This window comes from Echiichthys vipera (assembly GCF_963691815.1).
Source record: "Echiichthys vipera genome assembly, chromosome: 16".
Taxonomy (NCBI): Eukaryota; Metazoa; Chordata; class Actinopteri; order Perciformes; family Trachinidae; genus Echiichthys; species Echiichthys vipera.
In genome coordinates this window covers 6,236,102-6,259,521 of record NC_139841.1, presented here as the reverse complement: position 1 = coordinate 6,259,521, position 23,420 = coordinate 6,236,102, and the positions used below count along the sequence as shown (strand labels likewise).

The following is a 23,420-nucleotide window of genomic DNA, read 5'->3' as shown; positions in this document are numbered from 1 at the left end:
TGTTACACAGAAGGCTTTTCTTTGGAATCCCACTTCTGGCTATCAGCTCTCCTCTCCATGCCTTAAACTTGTGTGTGTGGCTTCACTGGGTTATACGATTAGTGCAATATGTTTTACTGTATGCCACTTTAATGACATATCTTTATAAAAATGTTAATTTTACAAACTATGCTTTTGGTAGTTTTTGTTTACTACTACTGCTATTTCTAAAGGCTCTGACATACTTTCAGCGTTATGTGTCAGCAGGCAGCTGTGAACTTGTGCCAGTGATGCGGACGCGTTTCCATATTACAAATATTACAATTGAGGGCACTCAACGTTAGTCTGGTGTTCCACATATGCGCATTTCCCAATCCACACTCTTTGCCAGTGTGCACGATTTTCCGCCTGGAGTCCTTTGTCATTTGGATGTCTTTGTATTCCTTTACAGATAAATTACATAAATGTGGGTAACGGCAGATAACCTCGCACAACTGACAGATGTCCGTCCTCCACAGAGCTGGGTCTGTCTGACGTTCCTGCCTGTAATAGGGAAGGTTTTCGTCTCCACCTTACTCTATGGGGGAATCGTTGGGTCTATGTAAATCATAAATAAGTCATAGAGTTTAGTCTTTACCTACTCTTTAAAGTGTCCTGAGATAACTTTTGTTATGATTTGGCACTATAAATAAAAGTGAATTGAATTAAATTGACAATCTCTCTTCAAAACAAGCATCCATTTCGCTATCTTCGTCTTCTTCTTCTTCGCAAAACAGCTAGAGGTACAAAGGCCACCAACTGCACTGGCACTATTGGTGCACTTGCTACGTTTATTATCTGCATGCACAAATTTTGGGCTGCATGCGGACATTCACATAGCATACCTTACAAGTCCATAGCCTGGACCCTCATTGATATGAGGATGATGACATTTACATCACAGAGCCTCACAGACACGCAGAAAGTATAAAGTGTGCTTAATATTGTTGCTGCTGCTAAACACAATTATTCATGCTAATGCTAACAACTAATCATGCTAACAAAAAGTATTACAGCCGCTGCAAACAGAATCTATTCGTGATAATATATGTTACTGTCATAACAACAAAATAACAATAATAAGGTTTCTGCAAGGCAGTGTTTTGGAAATAAATATGATAATATTAACTTGACATGTTTGCTTCAGTTGACAGAAGATTAGAGGTTGGTTCTAAATATTCCTACTGGGAAGGAAGTAGCCTCTGTGTGCATGCTTGCTGTTTTCGGGTATTAAAAAAAAATAATATATAATCTAATAAATAATAATAATCCCACCCATGTCTTAGTGGTTGAGATTACTGTACCACTTGCTAAAGTGTATCAGCTATGAACAGGCACTTGATTTCCATATAGAAACCACAGAGGTGGAAGAGTTAAGGTAAGTTGAGAGCACATTCATTGATTAGGTAGATGGGGCAACAGGCCTCCATGGTAAAAAGCCAACATCCTGTTCCAAAACAAAAAACGTGTATTACAGCTATTTAAAAAGAAAAAAACAGCATCAGGCTCTGAGAGGGACACCAGAAAGATTAATACAAAATTAGTTATCATTCGGTCTTTAACTTCAAAACGCAACTTTTACAATGTATGCCTCCGCAGAAATCACTAGTGCAGTGTCAAATTGATGTGCTGCAAGTGAAAACGAGGGATAGCTACATGTCAAACCAGGGCAAATTTCAGACATTGCAGAGTAAAAATCAGATTTTTTTGTTGGCTTGTTTTTTCCCCAGTGACACACTCCCCATTCCATCAGGTGGAAATAGCAAGCATGCAAACAGTGAGCATAGAGACACTGAAACATCATAACACATGGACATTCAGACAGACAGGTAGACTCTGAGACAAAGGACACAGGACAGGGTTACACAATACTGCCAAGAACTGAAACAATAAACCACACAAGGGCATAAGGGCTGTGGTCAATGCACTCTCAAATGCATCAGTTCCAAACATTAGTAAAGTCCACTTGTTTGCTGATGACACAGAAATGTGTCTCACCAAATTTTGCTGCTTAAGAAAACTTGTCCTGGGTGTTTGTTGTGATAAGTTTCAGAATTTGTACGTTTTTGGAAGGGGTGCAAATTGCATATTTTTCACTACAAATGCAATAATTTCTAAGGCCAAGGAAGAAAATGTGAATATGATCTTGAGGACAATGGGCATTTTGGAGATCCAAAACTATCAATTGCTTCAACTGATTGGACTGAAAGTGTATTGAACTCAGCTGTGACGGACAGACAGATAAACAGACAGCGGTGTAGACCACAACAAGGACAAAGACACTGCAAAAAACTGGAGCGAGACACCTCAGATGAAAACCTAACACTGGTTGGAGGAAAGAGCGAGACTAATGCAAGAAAATAGGTGCCGAGACCGAAGAAGGAGAGAAATTGGAAAAAGGTGTGGAGATGGAACTGATAAAGTGAAGAGAGGGGGAAGGGTGGAGGAGAGAGAGAGAGAGAGAGAGAGAGATAGAGAGAGAGAGAGAGAGAGAGAGAGAGAGCGAAGAAAAAATTACAAATGGGATGGAGAGAGGACAGACAGAAAGAAGGGATGTCATAAGATCTAGAAGCAGAAGACCCAAAGACAGAGAAAAGTAACTGAAAAGAAGAGTATGGCTGCAAAACTTTTCCTAAGCAGTACCCATCACTTCAGTCTGTACCTTCATTGACTGAGAGGATGTTATGAGAAGCAGGGCTCGGGGAGCCAGGGGCCCTCTGGGGAAGGCCCCCAGGGGCCCCTGGAGCCCCAGCAGTGGTAGCAGCAGTAACAGTACTGGTGTTGGCTGTGGCAGCTACAGCAGCTTGCAAAGGAAGAGAAGGAGAGAAATAGTCAAGAAGGAAAGAACAGGTTAGGAAGATATAAACATATACAAGAGCAAAAAAAAGGTAGATAAAGAGGTCAGGCAGCAGGGAGGAAGAAAATGTATTAACAACAGAAAATGAAAATACAGAAGCCATAACAAGAAAGGAAGAAATAAGTTAAGAAAAGATGCATATAAAAATTGCTTTACACAAATGGCAGTCAGGTTGAGTTTGCATCAATTATGGTAAAACAAGCCATGGACTCGGGCTGCCCCCTTTTCATCGATTAGCTGACTATTCTGTCATTTCAGTCTTAGTCGACTCATTTCTTCAATCAGTCAATTCAACATTTTTTCCACGCGGAATGACTTCTTTTTAAGAAACTTATGAGCACATATCTGGAAAACACAAGAAGCGAAGTGGTGCTTTTGCATGATCCTTTGTGGAGAAACTCAGTTTTTTAGATCTGTCAATCAGGTAAACTATCAATTAGTCTAGAAAAATTCGTATGAGTATTAATCGAATTAACATAATCAAGTACAGCCCTACCAAGTTTTATAACAGTAAGGGCAGAATGAGAAGAATTTTTGTTTTTTGTTTTTAAAAAAAACAATGCGTATAAACCAATGCATGGGGAGAACACGTCACCTTTGTAATTTTGTGTTTACAAACAGCAAATCCTACTCATTCCACCTTTAAACACCAAAGTCTTTAAATACTTCCAATACCTGCACATGCCTTCTAAAATATAAATATAAAAATATGGTTAAGGTTATGGGAGAATGGTAGTTAAGATAATTAAACCATGGTTGAGATTAGGGAAAGGTCGCAGAAAATAATTGCAGGTCTATTCCAGGACGTGAGTTGCAGTCACCTATATGAAAGTCAGATATGGTAGAAAAACATCCACCACCCTGACCTATATTTCATTATTATGAGTCATGAGTTACTGAATCATCCTATGGACATAATTCCTATGGACAAGAGGCTGCTGGCCTCATTGGAAAGATAAGATGCAGAAATCAAGTGACCAAACTGCTGTCACCTGTGTTTTTCCAAAAAGAAAGGAATCTAGGCACAGTACAAACCTTCTTCCTTAAGTTAAGTTCCCAAGTTAAGTTCATACAAACTGCGTAAGTTAGTTATACAAATTATTAAATACATACCAGGAATTCAGATATGTTAACGTGGATCAACCCAGTACCAAACTTTTGATTGGATTTGTGTATATGTCACCTACAATCGAATGTCTAATCTAAGTCTTCATCCAAATAAAAGTCATCTGGAAAGTATTTTCCAATATAACTACATATAAAGTCAAATATGGCTACTGAGTAGTTAGAGCAAAACAAACTGAATCACTTAAAAGGAAGTATATAAAGGTGGATTTTTAAAAAACTAAATGATTCATACAATATTAGCAAGTAAAAGTTAAACTCACAAACAAAACAGTTAATCATCTCACAAATACAAAATAAAAGGGGGGACAGTAAAATAATCCTAAAGCATAGAGGATACTGATATACAGATACAAGTGACAAGATAAAAAGAGAAGTTCATAAAAGGCACATACAGTTAGTGTTAAGCACCATGAAACAAACATGACAATAATTCATTTCGTAGTAAGTGCTTTGTAAAGAAATTAGATCATTAGTTGTTAGTTTGGAGATGAACTAACTTCACCAGACAAACTAAAGCAGACTCCTCGACCTGGACACTAAGGTTTCAGACTGTGGCACTAGCATTTTATTAACCCATAATCTTTTCTTTTTTTTTAACAGAACATGAACTTTATTTCAAAAAAGGATAACCAACAACATGTCTGTCAATTATCTACATGCAGTTAAAAAAGTATGTGTTAGTTCAAATTGTAATAAGAATATACAGTGGATATCAAAATTAGAGAACAATGTATTCATTCTTGATTTATTCTGAAATACTGTTTTATTTATGGTCCAGAATATCCACTGTGTCTATACCACTGCTGCACTAGCATATTTTTATAAATAACCAAGGTACTTCAACAACAGTGATCAAAATTAGAGAACAGTGTTCATTGTGTCAGAAGAGAATATTTCAACGATGTTTTCTTCTCTAGGATTCAAAAATGAACAGGAAGTGTAGAGGCCACAGCTTTGAATGACTTCAGCACATCTGCACCTACAGGACATCACTAGTTTCTCACACTGCTCTGGTTTGATCTGGGTCCATTCTGACTCACTCTCTTCCACAGTTCAATAACTGGAGTGGGTTTCTTTCACATTACTTTTTTAGCAAGGATTTTCAAGAGATTCTCTATGGGGTTTAGATCTGGACTGGTTATTTTATTGATTTACTACTCTTAGCTTTAAGGAACTGTTTAACATGTTTTGCAGTGTGACAGGGGACATTGTCTTGCATGGAAATTGCAGCTGATTGGGAGACAATTGCAGTGAAGGTGTTGCACGTAGCTGAAGGATTGACACATGAACATTTGCATTCACCCTGCAATGTAGCTGTATAAGAGGCCCAACTTCTGCTGCAGTATACATCCCCCAAACCATGAAACTTCCTCCTCCAGATTTAACTGACTTCTTTTCACACTTTGGGTTCAGTTTTTCCCCAGTCCTACGCCCAACATCATGTTTCCCATCAGACCCAAATAGTTGAACAGACTCTCATCACTGACGTCCCTCCGGACCAGTTCTCCTCCACACAACATGCTCCTCAGCAAAGGCAAGTTTAGCCTTTTTATTCTTTCTGCTGATGAGAGGTTTGGTCACTGCAGAGTGGGCTTTCACTCCAAATTGTTGAACTGATTCCCCATTGAGAGTCTTCTCATAATCCTGTCCTCTCGTGCTCTTGTTTTACGTGGACGACCGGCCTTTTTGAGGGACTTAAATGAATCTGTGTCCTTGTAAAGTTTAAATTTTCTTGAAATCACAGACTGTGAACACCAAACCTCTCTCTGATGGCTGAGAGGGTCATCTCTTTAGCCTTCATCTGGACAACCTGCTGTCTCAGGGATCAGTCTCCTTAGAGCAGCTGCCATCTTACAAAGTAACCAGGAGAGCTGCAGATAAACAGGGTGTGTCCAACAATGAAGTCAACTGTCACCAGGTGCAGATTAACACCAATAACTGGGAGGAATCTGAAAGTGTTCTCTAATTTAGCTCACTGCTGTTTTTTGACAGAATAAAGGTTTTTGTTGAAGTGCCTTGGTTATTTAAAAAAAAAAAAAAAACATGGCACGGCAGTGGTATAAACACAGCTGATAAAAAAACGGTATTTCAAAATAAATCCAGAATTAATACTTTGGTCTTTAATTTTGTAGATTTGATGTTTCTTTATGCTAGGGCCACAGACCTGAAACCTTTATACTGTGGAGATGATATGATTAAGCATGTTGTTCAACACCTACAGTTTTAAAGGTATCTGTCAGTGCAAGAAATTCCAGCTTTTATCACAAAATAAAAGCATAAATATAAGATTCAATACCCAATGATATTATTGACATTTCAGTGCAGTCATAGATGGCCCATACCCTTACTATTGATATAAAGCCAGCTAAGCAGCAACAGTTACAGCTTAAAAATGGTCCATAAAATAGCCCAGCTACCACAGAGAAAACATGTAACACAACAAGACAACAGAGAAAACAGTTATAGCAACATCACATCTGTTGGTGGTGAAGAAAAAAAGAAAAATGCAAATGTCAAAGTGCACAAATGCAAAAGAGAATTATTGAAAGAGTGTGCGTTTGTGGAAAAGGGTATTTTTTCTAGAGAACAGGCAGCAGGCGGAAGTCATGCAGTGACAAGAGAAACAGAGATCGGAAAGATGGCTCAGGGCAGTCAGCAGCTTGCTAGCATTGGTGTGGAAAAACAGCAACGTTTCAAATGAAAATCTTCTGTATGAGGCCGTGAAATATAATTAGTTCACCTTATCTTATCCATCATGTACTTTAGGTAGTGGGCCAATGGTTGAGCCTTGCAAGACGGTGCCCTCTACAAAAGGCTTGGTTGTTGGTGGTTACATCATTAAATAATCATATACCCAAATCATACTTTAATACCAATTTCTACCTTGAGAATTCAGTGCCTGGGAAATGGTAAAACTAAGCAATTATAATAACATACTCATATTATTGGAGGTACAGCATACAAAAAGCCATTTCAAGAGTCTCTTTAGTTCTACTTTAAATATTGCAATTAAATATTAAGTCATGACTTAGTATGCTGAAAAAGTCTGTCCAAAAACTGTCCAAAAGCAAGTGTATGAAGAGTACCCTCATTCTTCCACGTCTAATGTGTTCCCTCCATAATCTACTCCGTGCTAAACCTTTATAGATTTTGCCTGTGTCCCAGCATGCCATTGTTGGAGTCCGTGGTCAAAGCTTTTAACCCTGGAAAAGAAACATCAGTACACCAGAAACCAGAATGTCTTCTCTATTTGTTAATAATTGTTAACTTCTCAAGTTAATTACTAATCCTCATGAAAGAGTGAATGTTGAGTTTATCTTCAGCAGGTGTGCAGCCCTATTTATATACTTGATTATTGAATGAGGCCAAACTGGCTTTATCACAAGGATGAAATAATATTTTCAATGTCAGTATTACTTCATAACTTAGCGGCAGTGCTCTGTAGACATAAGGAAAAGTGCTTCACTAAGCCACACTTGAATATGGTTTAACTGATTATTTTGTACAATAGTGACAGAATGTTAAAGACCATCCTCAAACTTCAGTGCTACTAATTGAACATCAGAAAATCCAAGCCCAAACGATTAAATTTTCATTTAATCTTTTTCATCTTTTGCAACGTTTACTCCTGGCATCGACACAACTCCGGTCTTTTGGACGGGTGAAAGCAGAAACCTTTGGAGACGATGACGAAGACACCAATGGCAGTCGTTCTGATCAGCCTACCTCACTCGGATTCTTTGAAATATTGAAATAGCAGTGTGGATGTAGCCTATATACGTTTTTGCTAGAATAGCTACTAAGCTAATACAAATAATGCTTGGATTTTGGTAACATCATAAAATAATCCAATATGCAGATGATACTTAAGCAGCCAGGCAGCAGGGATGAGGAATCAGGTAGCTGCAACTTTTTGAGGCATCGAAATTCCAATAATGTTCACACTAATGCAGGTCAATGTTATAATCCAAACTGGAAAACCATTCAAATATAGTTAAGTTGAAGACTGGCAGCAAAAACAACAAAATGGTGCTTAAATACACAACATTGCATCGTCAGTATAGCATTTTTTCCATGGCCATTAAATACGTGATTAGTTAGCTTTAAGTGATTTCCAGAGTTCCTCAGTTATAAGTACGAATTGGATGTTGATGTTAACATTATTTAAAAGTTGAACTACTAATAATTACTTTCTTTGTCAATTAGACTGTTGATTATTGTCTTGATCAATCAATAAATTGTTTGTTCCATAAAATGTCCTAAAATTGTGAAAAAAGTTGTTTCCCAAAGTCCGAGATGGCGTCGTCCAATGTCTTTGCAGAAACTATTTACATTAAAGCAGCTGGAATAAGAGAACGGATTTATTAATTATCAAAATAGTGGGGGGTTGATTATGTATTATGTATAATTGTAGATGTCTTCATCAACACCCATCAATTCATTTAATAATCTTTTCAGCTCTATTATTTATGCCCCGGATCTCAGTATTACTATCAAAGATACAACTACAGAAATAAGACCAATGTTGCAATAACACTGAATGATCCTTTTTTTCCATCCATTAGTCAAAGTGTCTACAAAAAAACAGACAACAGAGATGTTTTTAAAAACCTTTCTGAGTTAGTGTGGAGATGATGAAGAGGAACTGTAAGATTTTTTTAGGTATATTAAATGATGTGTGGACACCCTGCTCCCTCTGTTAATCTCACTGTAAATGCTGCAGTATATCAGAGGGGCCTCCTCTATTATTTCCATGTGAAAAGAGACAGTGAGCAGGGGTAACACAGCTCTCCTTCACAAAGACACACACACACACACACACACACACACACACACACACACACACACACACACACACACACACACACACACACACACACACACACACACACACACACACACACACACACACACACACACACACACACACACACACACACACACACACACACACACACACACACACACACACACACACACACAGAGTAGAGGTCACGGGCCAGTGTTCCCCCTGAATGCTGGTGAATAGGCGTGTGGCGTGAATAAGTCCACGTGCTTGTCACGCTTGGCCTCCATTAAGGCATGACAATAGCACTAAAACCCTGCCTCCCCTCACGCCCGAGGGTGCCACCCATAGCATGTGTATGCGAGTATGCGTGTGTGCTTGCGTGCGTGCGTGCGTGCGTGCGTGCGTGCGTGCGTGCGTGTGCGTGTGTGTGTGTGTGTGTGTGCTAGTGCGGTATTCACATTGACTTGAATTTTGGTGTATCTGTAAGTACTGAGCTTGATGCAGTGTGGTAGGTGTGTGTGTGTGTGTGTGTGTGTGTGTGTGTGTGTGTGTGTGTGTGTATGTGTGTGTGTGTGTGTGTGTGTGTGTGTGTGTGTGTGTGTGTGTGTGCGTGCGTGCGTGCGTGCGTGCGTGCGTGCGTGGGGTAGGCAGATGGTGACGGCTGGTTAAAACATCCCCCACAGTGAACCAGAGCAGGTTTCTCTCTGCAAAGAAAGACTCAAAACTTTCTTTACTAAGTGAAATTCTCCTTTCTCTCCTTTTCTCTCGTCTTTCTTTCCATCCCTATCAATGATTCATCTACTTCTCTTTTGTTGCAACACATAAAAATCCACCACAGCAGACGTGTGCCTCCTAGAAATGAGTTAGTACACGTTCGGGCTACACAGGTACCACATGGAGACCGAAACAGAATTAGTTGGCCTGATTGTAAAAATGTCTGACCGTGCTGATGATTAGATTAAATAAAATCTCTTTCTTGAGATTCATACTAGTAACATGCAGACCATAATAATCCCAACAAGTCCTCCACACTAACAGGACAAAACACGTTTGTCACTGCCTTCCAATATGAGTGTTTTCTGATCTGGTGCCCCTGTCGTCAGGACACTGGCTTACAAAACTATTGATAGTTGTTATAGCCACCACTAAAATTCATATTTGCAGGGTATATGCAGGAACCCTGAAGTTAAATTCAGTACAATTCAGTATTTTAAGATCGATTTCAAGACCCTTTCCATGCATTTTAAGACCTCATCCCCACAGCTACATACTTTGTATATTTACTATACATGGATTGTAAGATAGCACAACTAAATAGTTTACGGTTACTCCTTGGACCAGTGTATTAATGCAAAATAATTCAGATAGACAGGGTGGGGACAAGGCATAAGGGTCTTCAAGGGCTTTTCTACATCCACTCAAAGCTACCTGTGGGACTGGAAATGAGGCCCGTGCATGCGAGCCCGGCTCCACATTAATTGAGATATGTAAAACAGAATAAGGCGTACGTGCGTCTTTATGCGTACACACAGTTCTATGCATCTTGCCCCTGCTGTCCGTGTCCCTTTGCGGCTTTGGGTCTAGCACCTTGCATGTGGGGCCGGACAGCGTTGCTCACGCTTACCACTTCGCCTTATGGTTCTTTCCGAACATGCTTCACCCACGACTCAAACTTCTTGTCCTCCAACTATTTTTGAGAACTTGCATTCGCCCATTAGCTAGGTAGTTTAACACCTGATAGTGAAAGGACTTTAACATTCTCAGCCTTAAATGTTGCTATAGTCCATCCTAACCTCCGCCCCAAAAGGTTTTGCAGCACTTCGCACTACTCTTTCTTTTATTCCTGACAGTTCTAATTCACACAGCTGTGAGAGGCCCCTGTCAGTTAAGCATAAGTTATAGAATAGAATAGCCTTTATTTTAGATATTTGGAAAAATCACAGTGCTGCTTTTCTTGGGAAGAAAGTCTCAATATTTCCAGTATGAATGTATTGAGCGGGGCACAGAACCCCATCACCCCCATGTGAGTTCAGACTGAGGTTAAACTGTGTAGCTCACACTTTTCCTAAATGTTCTTTCATGGATGAAAAATATTTTTGAGAGAGGGGAGACCAGATGCAAAGCAACAGTCAGAGGTTGAAGTTGGAACATCTCCACCCTCATGGCAAAAAAACCCAGCAGAACATCCCTTTAAAAACCTGCTGACCGAGGAAACGGCAGCGGCTTCCTCCTGTGATATTTCAGGGTTTTTCTACAACTCTCTGTGGGTTTTATTGCCGGTGGGCTGCATTATCAAACCCCCGCCTCTCCTCCCTCCCACCCTCGCCGCAAGGCCCTGGGGGTGTGTGAAGCCAGCGTCCCCTCCCTTTTGTAGCTACCTTGTTTGATCTGGGCCTGTAGCGCCGGGTTGGAGGGTTGAGGGGGGGCGGCCAGCGTCCTGCGAGGAGTCTCCGGGGTTCCTCCTGGTCTGGGAGGCCTGGAGGAGGATCACAAAGAGGAGGCATGAAATATTAAAGGAGCAGGGAGGAGGGCCAACACACACACACACACACACACACGCACACACGCACACAGACACACACACACACACACCAAAATACAAAGAAACACACACATACAACCAGGAGTTCACACAAACATGTTCAACAACACAATTTTTATTTCCTGTAACAGACTGCTTGATTGTGTGTGTGTGCGTGCGTGCATGCATGCTGTGTGTGTGTATGCGTGCGCGTGTGCAGGCTCCAGCCTATTGAATTTTGGGTGGAGGACACAGTCGTGAGCCTGAACAGACTGGAGGCGTCTAACTTTCAGAGACACACAAACATTTCCGATACAACAATCAATGGAGTGATCAATGACGGTTGCCAGGCAACGAGCACTGCCAGGGAGCTCAATACAATTAGCAGTAAAAAGAAAAAAATGCAAAATACAAATCTGGTGCAAGGACATTTTAAAAGGCGACAAAAAGTTCACAAAATGTTAGTGTGTCGTTACAAACAGGACAGAATTCCATCCAGGTGAAAAACACGGTTCACCAGTATAGATGTAGGGACGGCAGCAATGGGCCGCCAGATCAATTGTAAGAGGTGATTTGACATTATTATCATAAGCTGTCAAATACTCAACAGAAGGACGTGCAGAGTACATGAATGAGAAGTAGATAAAATAACTATAAGACAGTGTTTGCACTGGAAGGTACGTTATATAAACGAGGGAGAGGGTACAAGATATGCTTTTCTGTTGAAATGATTCTGTTGTGTTTTCTTTATAAAGTGTCAACACACAGTTACTTTCATGATGTGATGCTACAGAGACCCACTCGACTCACACACACACCTGCTCTCATCGCTTTTCACTATGACACACACAAAACACACAGACAAGCCCTCTATCTGTCTCTCTCTCTCGTTTACTGACAACACACACCTGTGTGTCAATGTGGCACATGAAACAAAGACACACACGCAGTCTTACTAAAGAGCACGAAGATTCCAGTAAAACCAAAGTAACAACACCACAGTGATTTCAGGAGTCAAGTGGTGTCTTCCAAAGTTTAATGGCCTATTAAACTCCCTCTTTATGTTTCCACAGACAGTGTTTTTTTGCTGAGCTGCAGTGGTGATAAGTACAGCAGAATAATAGAATAACAATATCAAATAATTAATTACATTACATTAGGGCTGCCCTCAAATAGTCGACCGAGCACTGGTCGACCAAAAATCATTAGCTGACCAAGATTTCATTAGTCCATTGGTCAACAGGGGACAAAAACACATTCGGAGCCGTTTCTTGTCAAAATTAAGTGAAAATCTATGTGACTGGGGACTGGCCTAAAAGATTGGAGGCCTTAAATTTGAAGGGCCAGATACAGGAAGTCGTGAAACTCACTCAATGTCAGTGTTTTTTTTTTTTTAAAAAGGGCAGGTCCGGGTCCCTTTCACATCATGGTTAGACAGTTAATAATTAATAGCCAATCATGTCGGGAAAGACGTCTAAAATATGGGTTCACTTTGAAAAGAACAGGGGTGACACGTTCTGTCAGAATTTCAGAATGTGAAATCATTTTCCGGTGTCATTAACAGGGCGGCAGAATTAACGCGTGCTGCTGTGCGTACTTGTAAAATATATTATTATATTGAATTATGGTGTTCGGTCGCTGAGGATTGGGGGGGGGGGGGTGTATATATATATATATATATATATATATATATATATATATATATATTGACTAATCACTCTAAATGACGACCACTGGTGGACCAAGACAGTCCTTGGTTGGGGGCAGACCTACATTACTTAGAACACATTAAAGAAACTAAACAGTTAGATTTTGAATCACGGCAGGTCACTGAATCTACTTTTACTCCTCAGACTCCACATGTTTATGCGACTTATGTTTGATATCAGACTTTATCAGGCTAAATAAATTCAGTATGTGGCTCCTCAGTGCAGCTCCTGATCTTATCTGAATGTTGCTTTTTGTAGCTGCATGTGTATTGTGTGTACAAGCTGTGGAAAAAAGGGGGTTCAGGGCTGTTATCTAAATAAAATCTAAATCCATCCATTTGAGTTGATTCAATTCCAACCAAAGGAGAAAAAAAATCTCACTTTGAAATTTTGTGTTTAAATGTGCCCCAGGTGTGATTGGATGTTCAGCATTTCTCCCAAGAATTGTGGGACAGTGGCAGGTGGTGTATGTGATTACTGGCAGGGTTCACGTGTGAAGAATATGGGGTTTTAAAAGAGTCCACAGTGCAGCTAGTGCAAATGCAAAGTAAAGTAAACACTGAAGATGACCTCTGTCCACACTGACTACATTTACCTGCACACTAATATTCCACTATTAAGGCCTTTGCATACCGGGGGAGGGATGAATAATGCTTATAATCCTCATAAGCAAAGAAACATGATTGGTCTTTGGTCGTGATATATTCACATTCTTTGTGAAAGTACTCGTGAGAAAAACAACAGTTCGAAAAAATTAATTGACGTTGAGAATTAATTACACCCTGGGAAAAGGCCTTTGTTCAGAATATGACAACATTCAAAAATTGCAGTTCCTGTAAACAGCCTATTCTGTCTGGATATTATGAATAAGGTATTTTTTCTGAATATAGCATGTTCCGATTAAGACATAGGGGATAAGCTGGTATTATTCAGGTTTTAGGAGCATTCTTTGGACACGATACAGTGAATTTAGAATATGCGTCCCAATGGTAGTAGTTATCGCAGTTTGCACCCTCTTTTCTAGTTTCTGCTCTGTGCGATGCTACGGTTGTTGTACTTAAACCCACTCGCCAATCGTTCACAAGACTGGGTTAGAATGCCCATAAGACAAATCCACATTTCCTGGTCAGCAGGAGAAACACACCTACTTTTAAACATAATTACAGAATGGATATTAACAGGTTTTTGGATTTGTGCAAACATCGCAACACCGACTTTTTCAAGGCGGTGTTTGAAGGACTGAAAGATGAAGGCTGTGTATGCATGGTCGAACAAGGCCACCACCAATGGAAAACTTTGAAGAAATCCTATTTTGCATGGCTGCATGTAAATAGGAATGTTGGGATATTAATTTTCATTAGTCAACAGCTTATCAGGAAGATTGTCTCTATCAGAAGAAGGTCAAAAGACAGAATATTTTGTGCTTGTAAAAGTACTCACTGAAGCACCTGACCAACAGGAAAACAACTAAATCTCCCCGAAACAGAGAGAAAAGGGTGTGTTTCTTCGACCTTAGCCAACACAATGCTTAATAATGTCTGGGGAAGAAGGAGCTTGGACTCGTCCAATAAGTAGCTATTTTTACAGGCTGAAGTGACAAAAGGACACAAAAGCCAAGAGTGTGTGTGTGTGTGTGTGTGTGTGTGTGTGTGTGTGTGTGTGTGTGTGTGTGTGTGTGTGTGTGTGTGTGTGTGTGTGTGTGTGTGTGTGTGTGTGTGTGTGTGTGTGTGTGTGTGTGTGTGTGTGTGTGCGTGCGTGCGTGTGTGTGTGTGTGTGTGCGTGCGTGCGTGTGTGTGTGTGTGTGGGGGGGTCCATGTTTGGTCAGTTTCTCAGCAACAGGACTTCCAGGACTTGTTCCACAGGCAAGATCAAGTCCTCAGCCAGATTTGGTGGAGAGAGTGCTGTTGTGGTTGTTGTGATAAAATACTAATACTAAGAGTTGAGGAGCACTTCTTTTCAAACTCCAGCATACAGGGAGGAAGCTTTTCTGCTGTCATAAATGTAAGATGGGGAACATGAAAAAGCCAAAAAGCCAAACACGTTCAAATATTCACAAGCGCTGGTTTGGAGTGTGGAAATGGAGACAGCAGAGAGAGAGAAGAGCGTCTTCAGCTTCTGTAGCTGCATAATCACCTTCTCTGTTCTGCACACACCACACAAGAGAAACTCTTTGGTTCTGAGAAAGTACTAAACAGCTGTGAAAAGTTTTCCAGGCCGGGCCGTGTCCTCCTGCCGAGGTTCTCTTTGTTTCTGATGTTCTAGCTGATGTTTCCTGTTTATCAGCTCTGTCTGCCTCTACCCTATCAAGTCTTCATTAAGTTTCAATGACACAGCAGAATGAGATGAAATATCCCACTACAGACACAGTGGTGATTTGCTTAAGACACTAGAGGTGCTGCCACAGTCTGAAGTCCAATTGTTATTGTCTTGAGAGGCCAAAAAAATGTTAAAGCAGACCTGTAAGACTTGAAAAGACTTGACTTGAGGCATGACTTTGACAGGACTTTAGACTTGAATTGAAACTGCTCTCAAAGACTTGAGGTTTGACTTGGGACTTATCTCATGGACTTGAGACTTGATTTGGACATGTCCTCAAGAACTTGACCTGGACTTGTCTTTACTGACTTGAGCCTTGACCTGGACATGCTCTCAAGGACTTGACTTGGCTGACTCAAGGCTTGATTTGGACATGTCCTAAAGGACTTGACTGGTCTTGTTTGACTTGAGACTTGACTTGGACATACCTTTAAGGACTTGACTCGTCTTGACTAACTTGAAACTTTACCCGGACATGCCTTTAAGGACTTGATCTGGACTGCACTGACTTGAGACTTGACCTGAATATGCTCAATGTTTTCAGACTTGCCTCGAGACTGGCTTTGACAAGACCTGAGATCGGACTTGTCGGGATTGACTTGAGACTTGAAGTCAGTCTTGGCCTTAAGGACTCCGCATAGATGGGAGACTGGCCTTGACAATACTAGAAACTGAGCTGCATCGACTTGTGATATTAATTGGATTTGCACTAGAGGACTGGTTTTGAGAAGACTAGAGACTTGGAGACACGTCTACATTTTCTGTGATGTGGGGGGTCAGGGGACACGGGTAGACGGACTGACCACTGGATAGCATATAGAGCTGGTAGTCAGAGCTAATGAGCAGCTACTGTCTGTGCTGGAAAGACGGGAGCACAGGAACACGTTTATATACTCCCCTGAGAGAGCTACTGTGTGTTAGCACACTGGACCCTCCGTGTGTGTTTGTGTCAGCACATAGCAGCTCTGAGAACACTGCTCTTATTATACACTAAGGGTCCTGTCCATCACGGCACATGGCCGCCCACCTAAAGCCCGGTTCTATTTGAGGTTTCTTCCAGTTTGGACAGATTTCCGGCAGTCTGAGACATGCCGGGCCAATTAGAACTGACTTTAGTTAATATGGGCGTGTGTGAGAAGACATTTTTGAAAGGTGGCTAGAACCGGGACTGTTGCTCACTCATGATGGGCTAATATGGACACGGTGTCTGTTTGTCTGTCTAGAGCTGGACAGCATAACAGAAACATGTTCTGTCAAAGGACACAAGAAAAATAGTATGATGGAGATAATGTATTCTGTGGGTAACGGGGTCCGAACTACATATGCTTTCGCTTCTCCCGCTGTCCCTTTCGGTCATGTGAGTTGTAAACCAAGATACTGTGTGATGATGATTTATCTAACTGACTTGCCCGAAATAATCAAATAAATAAACTGACGTGAAACTTCCTGCAGAAGGCGCTGTAGCATCAGTATTCAACAAACTAGATGGATTCTTTTCACCAGTGGCACTTAAAGCTTTTCTCAAAGACGTGCTTGCTGTTCGTCTGACAGGTTTGGGCAAAAGTTGAATGTACCCACTGTACGCTGTAGTCCGTTTACATCTTTCTGGCCCTCGGGTGTTGCTTTTTTTCCCACCCACTTTGCACTAAGCTCCGCCCCACCGTGCTCCGCCTCATCGTCACATGTTTCATTGCTCCAATTGGTTGTAGGTCTATCTAAGTGCTTCCAGAGGCCTTAAGGTCTGCACCGTTGACAACTCTCCCTGGAAATTGAAAGTGAACTGAGAGGTTCCAGACTAATTCACATTTGCGATTTGGTCATTTCGCCTCAATCTTAGGAAAGGTTTAAGTGTCTTTTAAGGTATAAAATTAACTTAAGCGCACTAAATGGCTGAACCTTTCCATTGGAGCCGGGTATTAGAGTTCAACCAATTAATTTAGCAAAGAGGATAAAAGTCAAAGATAACTAAATTATGAAAACAGGGGAAATCAACAATCAGAGGAGGCTGATGAGAACAACCACTTCACCACCTTTCTCCCTCGCACAACTTCTTCTCTCGCCGTGTTTTCGTCTCGTCCTTGCTCGCCCTCCCCGCAGGGCTGTTTTGTGCAGGGTTGATGAAATGATGAAATGTTGTTTGGACCTCGACTTTGGTGTTAAATCTTTCACAGCACAATGAGAGCTCAGACGGACTAAACAATCAGCTTCACACACACACAAACTTGACAGTGGTTGAACTTCAGCTGCTGCTGGAATTATTGTGTATGTGAGCAGCGTCTGTGGTTCGTGCTTTGAATTCAGCCTCCGTTCTGTTTGTTTGGGTTGTTATTTTTGTTTTTCAGCTGGAATCACTGATGGTAGATATGTTGAGCTCATATATACATATATCTAGGACCATGAGTCAGCATTATTTCTGTTTTTAAACCAAATGCATGCTTCTGTTTTTGTGGGCAGTGCTCCAAAGATGCTGAACCCATCTGGGATGATTTCATTGACTGATGTCCACTAGCTCTTTAGAGACTCTGTATGATGTCACAGAGACTACATCCATATTTCATGTTAAAAACAGACCCCTCTGATAGATTATCACTTTTAAAGTTCTTGTGGCTAACATGTTAGCAAAGAGTAGCCAGGTTTCTATTCACATTTTTATTTTGTGGCTGAGTTTACTTGTTCCAAAGTAGTTTTTTTTTGTTAGTTTTTATTTGTCAAAAGTTTGCTTACGATTTGTTTGACAATTGTACGGAAACATGACGACGGTCGTCCCATTGGATCTATGGTTTGTGGTTCCACCAACTCCAACAAAATGTGATTTTGTTTGTGTGTAAGTGTGTGTGTGTGTGTGTGTGTGTGTGTGTGTGTGTGTGTGTGTGTGTGTGTGTGTGTGTGTGTGTGTCCGTGTGTCCGTGTGTGCGTATGTGCGTGTGTGCGTGTGTGCGCGTGTGCATGTTACCTGACAGGAGCTTTCTTCATGTGCTCTCCTACAAAGGTGGCGTTGGTCATGCCCATCAGAGTGTTGGCCAGTGAAATCACAGATAGCAAGTGCTGTGTGGTGACGGCCCTCGACACGCCGTATGTGCCCTTCCCCACAATGTCAGTCAGAGTTAGCTTCAGACCAGTAGCCAGGGATAACTGCCGCAGCAAGGACTCCTAGGGAACAGAGGTAAATAAATGAACCAGGGACCCAGGAAATACGGGTGTGCGATGTAAATCGCATGTGTTTTTGACTGGGTTCAGGCAACGTACTGTATACTGCAGACTGTGTTTGCTGTCAGCTCTTACTTCACTGTTACTAGAAAAGACTGCTGTTTTTTATGACAGCCCATCCATAAAAGGTGCTACACTAGTAGTTCTCTTACTGAGAATGATCTTTTCAGAGAAGGAAGCAGCTGCCAGTGTTTTTATATATTTATTCATTTATTCTTATTGTGCTGGTTTTAGTGCTTTATTAATTCTATTTTTTTAAATTTGTGACATTGTTCTGTTAAGTGCTGTATGAATAAAAGGACACTGGTAATAATAATTACAATTTGGGATAACACGTTGGAATATAACGATGTATTGGATGTATGGAATACAACAAGATCCTATATTTTGTTATTCATAGTTTGGAAATAAGTACCAGATGATGTTCAAGGCAAACTACGGCTGGATGATATCACGATAAAACAATATAAAAATGTCTGCCGTATGTATTTTTCTATAGCGTGTTTATTTGCACATATTTAATAAGAAAAGTCAGACATAGAAAAAAGAAATAGATATAAAATACATGTACAGGTGAGGTAGAAACCAACTACAGACTTACCTAAAAATTTCAACCAAAAGATAAGTGGACATTTTTATATACGTATATGAAAATAAATAATCCCGATGTTGAAAAACAAGCGGCCGAAATGCATTATGGCAATATGTACGAAACTATACGTTCTGATCCTTATAAGTTATGTTCATTTTGCACACAAATTCTTTTATTTCATTCACACACGAGTAAACAAAAACAGGCTTCACCATGTGGTTCTTTCATATCAACGATCTATTTCTTTATTGAATTATCATGATCATATCATAAGATATGAAATGACCTATATCATGATAGGGTAAGAAGCCATATGGTCCAGCCCTTGAGCAGACATCAATTATTCATTTCATCATCAGTCACTATTATCTTTTCAATTAATAAAATAATGATGAATCGATAAAAAATAGTGCCAATAGCTTGTTGGTAAACTGGCAATCTGAGAAGCAAAGGCCTAAATAAACTCTCATTTATGTTGTTTAAAATGGAAATGCATGACTTAAAATGATTGTATTCTTTTTAGCGCTCTATTTATTATCTTTGTTTGATTTGTTTTATGTTTTTTGCTGTCTTCAAACATATACATCTGCTTCCGTATCTTGTGACAGAGGCTTGTACAGGATCATGGTCTTGTCAGGGGTCAGGGGTCTGTATCAGCCTGATGAATCCTGATCAGGGTGGACCTGAAACACAGGAGACCCCAGACGGGCACGTACCTTGAAGGTGGGCAGCATGAGGGACATGTGACCTCCTCTGGAGATCAGGCCGAAGGAGATGGGGCAGTGCGGTCTGAGCATGCCCAGCCGCTCCAGACAGATGCCGTCCAGGTGTTCGTTGAGACCCCAGGCGTGCAGGCAGGACATGAAGAGTTTGGCCGTGTCCATGGTAAGGTTGTACTCCAGCAGACTCAGAGACTTGGACTTCTCCTCCCGCCTCCTCATCTCCTCCTCCTCTTCCTCGTCTTCGTCCAGCAGGTGCTCCTTAATGGTCTCCTTCATCGTCTCCTTCACCTGGATCGGACAAGATGCAATTTTAATTTAAAAACTGACCAAAAATTGTAAAAGAACTGCACAACATCATTACATTACACATCTAAGGTGAAACATGCTGGTTGTGATTGTTTAGGACTGACAGATGTCCCTTCTGTGTTTGCCGACCTGTTTAAAGATCTTGTTGGCCAGGAACGACCCCCCTTTGTCGGCCCCAGCCTGGCTCTTCTGCAGCGTCTCTGGAGACACCAGCGTGGGGTTCGGTCTCTGGGCTTCTTCCGTCAGAAGCTGAATGATCACCGCCTCCACGTCGAAGAACAGCACGTGCATGTCAGGGTCCGTCAGGTTGGTCTTCATCGCCTGGACCACCAGGGCATTATGGGAATATTTCGGCAGGTTACCCTGGAGGAGAGCGAAAGAAAAGCCAAAAGTAAGACTTGGACATTCAAGGAAACTGATGAATGTGAGTCGCGTTCCAGACACAAAAGCTTTGTGCCCACATTGTGCTTTGTTTCTGTAGAAAAAGGAAAATATAAAGATTGGAGCTTCCTCTTGGAACTTATGTCTTTCCTTATGACCGGCCACATATTAAAGCCACCAAGTGTAGAATTTCAAACGAGGACAAAATGTTTTCATTTTAGAAAAATGACCCAGTGAAAATGGGTTCACTGTATCTGCTGGGTGGGGATAAAACAGAATTAAATGAAATACTACACATACTGTAGGGGCTAGATATGTCATCTGTACTCGTTCTAAAACAGAACAATTAGACCTGAGACAAAAGAAACACACACACACGCAAGCGCACACAGTTTCTCTTCACACATGCAGCACACAACAGGATATTCAATTGCGCGGTAGAGCATGCAGAAGGCAGGAGATTAAGATCTGTCACCATAACAAATTTTGCGGAGCGAATTGTCCCAGAAATTATTGCGAGAAGCGATAATTTTGCGGTTTTGAGACCATTTTCAACTGATATAATGATAACGGCATAATAATGCAATTTTGCCCTTTCAAAGATCAATAAACGTTTATATCTAAAGAATATTTAACACTAGAACTGGAAGACATTTTAAATAGAGACACGGAAACGGAAAAATGGAAATTATCGCGGCCGGCAAAGCCAAAGCCAAAATTGCCACCAATAAACCCACAGCGCTCGATTTTAATTGTATTAGCAGAGACACCTATGTGGAGCTGTATGTAGAACAGTGCTGTTTGTGTCCATGTTAATGACCTGATGACTGCAGACCACTGTTATCCACTTAGAGTCTGACTCTGAGGGAGGAGGAAGGAGTGATGAAGGGAAGAACGAAATGAGGAAATAAAGAGGGGGGGAAAGGGCAAAGCTGGATTTGAATCTGACGGTGTTTCATTTAGGCAAGGCAAGGCAGCTTTATTTGTATAGCACTTTTCATACACAAGGCAGACTCAAAGTGCTTCACAGCACAACATGTCATGAATTAAAATGCATTACAGAAAGACAAAGAGAATAAAAACATAGACAATAATAAAATTCAGTGCAAAGATTTAGCAGAAAGCTAAGGTGAACATAAAAGTTTTCAGTCTAGTTTTAAAAGTGGTCAGAGTGGGTGAAAGGAAGTTTATTCCAGCTGTTTGTTGCATAATGACTGAAAGATGCTTTCCCTTGATTTGAGTTTACTCTGCGAACCACGAACAGATTGGTCTCAGAGGATCTTAGTGATCTAGAAGGCTTATGTAGTGGGAGCATATCAGTGATAGACGTCGGCCCTAGACCACGTAGTGATTTATATGTGAGCAGGAGGATTTTGAAATCAATTCTCTGACGTACAGGAAGCCAGTGTAATGATTTAAGAATTGGTGTAATGTGCTCACATGTTTTGGTCTTTGTTAGAACTCTAGCAGCAGCGTTCTGAACAAGCTGTAGCTGCCTGACAGTTTTTTTGGGAAGACCTGCAAGGAGACTGTTACAGTAGTCTAGCCTACTGGTAATGAAGGCATGGACAAGTTTTTCTAAGTCTTGAGCTGACATGAGCCCTCTAAGTCTTGTTACATTTTTAAGGTGATAGTAGGCCGATTTTGTTACTGATTTGATGTGACTGTCGAAATGTAAATCAGAATCCATAATAACCCCAAGATTTCTGGCTTTATTTGAGGGACAGTGATTGAAGGTGTTGGATGACTTTAAACCTTTCTTTCTTAGCACCAAAAACAATTATCTCAGTTTAATCCTCATTTAGTTGAAGGAAATTTTGGCACATCCAGTGTTTGACTTGCCTAATGCACTGGCACAGTAGATCTATGGGGCGATAGTCATTTGGTCATAGTGCTACATAGATTTGGGTGTCATCGGCATAGCAATGGTGGTCAATGTTATTATTTTGCATGATTTGTCCTAGTGGGAGCATGTACATGGTAAATAAAGTCAGCCCCAAGATTGAACCTTGGGGGACTCCACACGTTACGTTGGTTTGTTCTGATACAAAGTCGCCAATGGAAACAAAATAGTTCCTATCTTGTAGATATGACTTGAACCAGTTTAAGACTGTGCCTGAGAGCCCCACCCAGTTTTCCAACCTGTCCAAAAGTATTGAGTGGTCGACAGTATCAAATGCAGCACTGAGGTCCAATAGCATTAGTACTGAAGTTTTGCCAGAGTCTGTGTTAAGACGAATGTCATTTATAACTTTAATAAGGGCCGTCTCTGTGCTATGAAAAGGTCTAAATCCTGACTGGAGGTTGTTGTGGCAGCCAGTAGAAGCCAAGAAGTGATTTAGTTGTTGGAGTACAACTTTCTCAATTATTTTACTTATGAATGGTAGATTTGAGTTGGTATGTAGTTGTTGATAATAGAGGCATCTAGGCTCCGCTTTTTTAGGGAGGTTTAATGACTGCATTTTTGAAGGCTTTTGGGAAATTGCCAGATTGAATAGAGTTATTAACTATTTGCAATACGTCTGTTGATAGGCAGTCAAAAACATTCTTAAAGAAGTTGGTAGGTAGAGCATCGAGACAGCAGGTGGTTGGCTTTAGATCGGTCACTGTTTCCACTAGAGTTTTAGAGTCTATGGCATTAAAGTTTGCCATCATTGCTGTGTTATTTTGGCCTAAACGGGGTGGTGATCCAACTTTTTTGTTTGAGATATTGATGGCACGTCTGATGCCTTCAATTTTATCAGTATAAAAGAATGCAAACTCATTGCATTTCTGTGTGGAATGGAGTTCGGCTGGTATTTGTGTTGGGGGGTTGGTCAGTCTGTCGACAGTTGCAAATAGGGTTTTGGCCTTATTAGTGTTGCTGTTTATGAT

The 23,420-nt window shown here is 40.9% G+C and overlaps 1 protein-coding gene across 1 annotated transcript in view; it reads right to left on the bottom strand.

Annotated features, from left to right (window-relative positions):
• The window catches only part of wdr7 (WD repeat domain 7), a 139,591-nt gene that overhangs the window by 78,796 nt on the left and 37,375 nt on the right, over positions 1 to 23,420 (bottom strand). The window contains exons 16-19 of the mRNA XM_083929896.1: positions 20,295 to 20,528; positions 19,854 to 20,147; positions 18,292 to 18,488; positions 11,171 to 11,268 (exon numbers count right to left, since the gene is read on the bottom strand). Of these exons, the coding sequence (XP_083786022.1) occupies positions 11,171 to 11,268; positions 18,292 to 18,488; positions 19,854 to 20,147; positions 20,295 to 20,528 (823 nt within the window). The remainder of the gene's footprint in view (positions 1 to 11,170; positions 11,269 to 18,291; positions 18,489 to 19,853; positions 20,148 to 20,294; positions 20,529 to 23,420) is intronic.